The sequence below is a fragment of the Phoxinus phoxinus genome (assembly GCF_949152265.1).
Source record: "Phoxinus phoxinus genome assembly, chromosome: 18".
Classification (NCBI taxonomy): Eukaryota; Metazoa; Chordata; class Actinopteri; order Cypriniformes; family Leuciscidae; genus Phoxinus; species Phoxinus phoxinus.
Window position 1 is genome coordinate 26,429,862 of NC_136893.1, and position 6,022 is coordinate 26,435,883.

The 6,022-nt window shown below is 36.9% G+C and overlaps 1 protein-coding gene across 2 annotated transcripts in view; it reads left to right on the forward strand.

Annotated features, from left to right (window-relative positions):
- Window positions 1-2,841, forward strand: part of LOC306985677 (pleckstrin homology domain-containing family G member 1) — a 74,143-nt gene extending 71,302 nt beyond the window's left edge. For both annotated transcript variants that reach the window (XM_079588206.1, XM_079588205.1), the window contains exon 18: window positions 38-2,841. In XM_079588206.1, coding sequence (XP_079444332.1) covers window positions 38-1,032 — 995 coding nt within the window. In that variant the 3' untranslated portion in view covers window positions 1,033-2,841. The remainder of the gene's footprint in view (window positions 1-37) is intronic.
- Window positions 2,842-6,022: the final 3,181 nt, after the last annotated feature.

The window sequence follows — 6,022 nt, forward strand, 5'->3', positions numbered from 1 at the left end:
ATTAGTTTATGAATGCATCTGTCTTTCTTCCGCTTAGGTGCAAGAATAGCAGAGTACTCTCATTTGTATGAACATGTGGTTTTTAAGGGTTCTCCGGCCACTACTCCAGTGCTGAAGTCATCTATCAGTATTGCCGGCCATCATCCACTTTTCCCCAGCACCACTTCCTCTCCTTCCTTATCTGTGCGCTCTACACAAGAGTCTGACTGGCTGAACTGTGCGTACAGTAATGGGGAACTTGCTGATTTTGTGTCCTGGCCAGCACATACAACAGTATGCACTTCAACCCCACAGAGAGGAATGACCCCTGCGATTTCTACCCCTGCTTTGAAGAACCTCCCGCCTACTCCTAGTACTCCACCCAATCAGCGTTGGAGTGCTTGTGTGACGCCAAGTAAAGATGACTCCGATCACATTTACACTTCAATTGGACCACGAAACACTAAGGTGTCGTCCTATAATCGCTGCCAGTCCTCATCTTCATTGATAGACCAGACTGGACAAGAAAACGGCAGGGGGCAATGTAATCAGGTGTGGGAGGTGAATGGACAAGAATCAAGGACGCAGATGACTCGGCAGCACAGCCTCCCAGAATGCCCAGTCCAGGGAACTTCAGACCTCTCGGTGTCATGTGATATCACACTGCGGGACTCACAGCAAATACTTGTGCTGAACAGAAAGGTGCCACTGAATGCACAAAGTGCCACAGAGAATTATCTGGCCAACTTTAAGGACACTGGAGATGATGATGATGATGACGATTATGTAGAGATCCGTTCAGAAGACGAGGATGAAGAACAGAAGCACAACATAGCTCAGCCACACAGTCTGTCGGAAACCACAGTGAAGTACTGCAGCCCACCTCAAGGCGCCCTCGTAAAAGAACAGCAGGTGTCCACTAACCCCGACACAGCTCTGCAGGGATACTTGTGGAGTGATCCAGATTGCAGCCAGCAAGGTGTAAATCAGCCCACTATTGTCCAGTCACTGAGGGAAAAGATCCAGTGTCTCAGCTCAAGCAGTTTTGCATAGGAAGCAGGAATGATGGACTACATGTCACATACTTAGCACATACAATGAGGAAATGAGACACAACAAGCTTAAAACATCTACATGGAACATGATACACAACTTAAAGACGCAACACAAAGCACATGCTTATATTAACATGTTAACTGTAATCCATTGTACTTTACAGAGCTTAGTGCACTCAACAACACCCTTCAATTTGAAAACTAGGGATTTACACTTGAACACACTAAGATACAGATCTAAGCAATAACACTGTACACTACATCTTTCAAATTATATCTTTATTTTCCTTAATATTAAGACCCACTATTTATGTCACATGACTAAGAATCGTGATCTGACCTGTACCATGACCTACGTTTTACAAAGTTTCAAAGGGAACTGTAATTCAGAAATGAAAGAAAATGAAAGGCTACATGGGCTTGAATCATAGACACAACTTAAACTTATTTCTCTCTTAAAATGTTACAATATTCTCAAACTTCTGGTTATAATATTCTAGTACATGTATATAAATGTTGCTATACAAGCTTTAAGATAAGCCACATAAGGCGCACATGCCTGGTGATGTTAATTACATTATCTGCCATAATTTCTGTGTAAACATGCTGACAGTTCCTTAAGCCAATAATTAAATATTTCCTTTTAATTGTGTAGACGTTAGTAAATTTGGTTGTGTAGGTGGCTGCATCTACAGGAAACTATGCTAACATCAGCCAATGACCATTCAGTGTGTAATTTGTAATATTTGCATGCCACATTTTCTCTAGGTCAAGAATACATAGAATCCATATATATTTTACTATGCTGTACATTAGATATAGATATAGATTTATCAGACTGGAAAGTCATAAGTATATTTAAAAGATGATCAAGTTTTGCTAAACTCCTAGTTACAATCAACCATGCCTAAAAATTAGCATAATATCAGTAACTATGGAGTAAAATTGCAATACTGTTTTTAGATCTAATTTAATTTAATTTAGCATCATGTCAGGAGTCAGGACCACCACTAGAAGATGTAATCGGCAAAAAACACAGGACAATATAATTTATAGTGTGTTAATTTTAGGTTAATCTGTTCAGGGGACCATGTTGGAGAATGAGGAGTTTGAGGTGTCAGAAACGTACTGTAATTTGATGTAAATTTGAGTTCAATACTATGTGTTGTTTAGTGTTTAAAATATTCAGCATTGGCTGTCCCCACCCTGTCTCCACACTCAAACTACACACCGTCTGTCATCCCAAAGATTTAGATATTTTTATTATTAATTTTCACACCACATTTCAGTTTATTTTTCTTATTTATTTATTCCCTCTCTCCGTGGTCGACTGGTAGTTCAGCTGGTATGGTTTTGGAGGAAAAAAAAGTTTATAACGTGTAGCTCTGTTGTTGTATGAGCATTGTTCAAAGATGTTACCTTACAAAATGTTACCTTACAAAATGTTACATTGAAATAAGAAACCTGGAAGCAGGAGTACATGATATAAATGAAAGTACCAGTGTAAATAAACTGAATTGAATATAGACGGAAGCTTTTAATGAAGTATGTTTATATAGTTTTTTTTTTTTTTTCTATTTTATTTAGTTGTACATTTCACTGGTGGGGACTGTTATTCATTGGAATCGTTACTTTTGCACTTTTCCTCCTTTTAAACATTCTGTTTGTAAAGATGTACATATTTATGAATGTTGCCATGCCTATTTTCATGATCTTAATTTAATTTTTTGACATTTGTTTTGTTTTTATAACTGCCTTGTAGTAACTGGTCGAAGATGTATTGTTGGCAACAAATAAACCTTCAATTAAAACAAAACTGCTTTTGCCTTCACCTTTTCCAAAGTTAAATGTTTGTTTATATTTTCAACAAGCACATTTGAATAGGGAAATTATGGGAATTTTTCGATTCCTTAATAAGAGATGGAGAAAAATCAAACAAGCACTAATTTATGTCTTATCTGTATTCGAGATTTTAAACATTTAATTTTAAAAGTATTAATAAACGTAACACTTGTATTGGGATACAATGTTTTCTATCTCCGATCCACTGAATATAATCTAAGCAGTTTCTTGTGTAATTAAAACATCTTGGCTGCGTCCGAAAGCTTAAAAATGTTGCCTTAAGAGGCTGCATTACACGGTAGGAAGGAATCAAGTCAGAATCCAAAGTTAGCTTCACTTCTGGTCTCCTGAGAAACCTTCTGATCGATTTGGTATTCACTGCCTTTGATATCCCACAATCCCGTATACTGTCCATTCTTTGGCAGTTGAGCTAACAAACAATATGACATCTGAAAGTTTTGGTTGGTGTTCAGTTTGTGTGTAAATGTACAGTAACACTTTACTTGAAGGGGTGTGCATAAGACTGTAGCTCAGTGGTAAGAGCATTGCGTTAACAACGAAAGGTTGTGGGTTTGATCCCAGGGGATTGCACATACCTGTATAAATGTATAAATGTATAGAATAATGCAATGTAAGTCGGTTTGGATAAAAGCGTCTGCCAAATGCATAAATGTAAATGACATAACACCTTCATTATCATGAATATGAAGGAGGTTTTCTGCATATTTATGACAACTGTCATTACCGGTAAGTGTCATTCGCTCAATTATGACATTTTTAATGCAAATATGACATTGTTTGTCTTTTTTATGACACTTTGACATAAACCAATACATCATAACCTGTCAGTGTCTTTGTCATGACAACTTGACATTACTAAGACAACACAACCTGTCATAAACATGACATAGCAGATTAAACATGAGGCCATTACAACATTTTAATGACAAATTAAATGTGTACCACAGTAGATGAGGTCAAGAAAAACATTCCTGACACAGTTATAATGTCCTCATGACAGTCAATGTTAAAACCAATCACCTGACAGTTTAATGTAATGTTAACCCATAAAGCTAAGTGGTTTCTTAAGTTTGATAATTAATCTGCTATGTCATGTTTATGACATAATTATTACAATTTATGTTTTCTTGGTTATGTCAAGTTGTCATTACCAAGACAATGACAGGTTATGATGTACTGGTTTATGTCAAGTTGTCATAACAAAGACATCTCAAACTATGTCATATTTGCATTAAAAATGTCATAATTGAGCGAATGACACATGCATAATAAACATGCATAAAACCTCCTTCATATTCATGACATGTGTCGTGTCATGATTATTAAGGTGTCATGTCAGTCCTATGCACACCCCTTCAAGTAGTGTTACCAAATGTACTTTTTTTACCAACTTTTTCCACTTTTGATTTTAATTCCAACGAGAAATTTCTATTGTAGTGATTAAAGATTTGCTTAGTTTTCACCAAAGTTGTTTTTGTTGTATTATCTGAGGCTTTGCTGCCTCAGAAGTCTGTCTGAAGTCTGTTTCGTGAGGCATTCGTGCGCAGACGCTGCTTGCAAAGTCATAGACTGATGAGGCAGCGAGGCAAGTCAGATTTAAGACATCACCCTGTCCGTTTTTTATGGAAAGCTTTATGAATTTTCTCTTTTTCTATTATTGTCTAATAAACATAAATGACAAAGACAGCCGCATGTACTGTATATTAGACTGAATCCGAATGATCCAATATACTGATACACACGTGTTTTCTTTCTCAGCTATTTACATACATTAAAGCCATAACTGACTGTGTTAGTGTGAATCCTCACCAAGATGCGAATTTTGACATAATTGCGTTTATTTGAACGTGTAAGCGCAATAACCCGTAAAAAATAAACGTGCAAGTTTATGGGATATTTTATGCAATCAACTCTCTAATCATGGTTATTCCAGTAGTTGTAAGCTTTCATTTTGAGTAGACTGTCTCAGAGAAGTAAAAAAACATATTTTTCTGATCCAGGTAGGCCACAGGTTTCTAGTATCGTTATATAAAACATTTTTGTACCTATTTCTGTAAACATATTGCAGAGCAAGTGCATTGTAATACAAATATTTTCGAGAAATAAAATATTTATTGATCGGTGTGGATGCGTATAGCAAACTGATGGTTCTGTATAATGTGTTACCTTGTTTTTACACAAATTGTTTTGCTATATTTTACTTTTAGATATATTTACATATTTTGTATATTTACAGGAAAGTTACACTGTAAAATTGCTTTAATTACGCAGTACTTTCCGGGCTGTAATCTAAAGCGTTACCAGGTTTTAATTTGCCTTTGCATACAGATGACAACGTTGACAAAAAGATCCTCATTCACACGGATCCGTGAAGGTGACTAAAAATGCTAATGCCCGGCCAGTAGTTGGTCACTTACATATTTAGGATTGTGAGCAAAAGTTAGCCTATACAGCCATAAGGGGAAAACAGACACATCTGAAACCGTGAGGGACTAAAATTGCCATCATGCACATATCTACGCTATCTGCATAGCAATTTACTGAACACAGTTGCTATTTCCCAGTTCACTCACCAGTGGCGATGTCTGGTTCACAAACATATAATTATTCTGATGCACAAAACAAGTATTTTGATGTGTTAAATCGGCTGAATCAGTCTGAGGGACTGTCCAAATACCCACACTTGTGGTCTTTGCACTTGCCCACTTGTCTACTTACCTGATGTGTTTTTCCTTGTATTTGGCCCGAGTGTTCAAGAAGACATGAACTTTCGATTACCTGTCTGATGACGTATGATTCAGTAAAACATCTTGGGTTAAGATGCTGTGTCAAGAATTGATGCTTTGGGAACGCTTCTGTGAGCATGTGTATGAAGTCAGTCCAATTCAGTAACGTTGCTGCTACAGGCGAAACTGTATGATTGAATGTATCCATTTAACATGCTAAGACATACTAGTCTTTTATATCATTGGTTTAATGAACATGGGATAACAATTAAGGCTGTTGGATGACCCTGGGATTCTGATCAGATTGAATAATCTAAGCTGTCTCTTACCTGGAGCAAAAAATGGTCCGGGAAACGACACCTCTGGCCATTCTGTTGGGTTGTTTGTCCAGTCACAGAT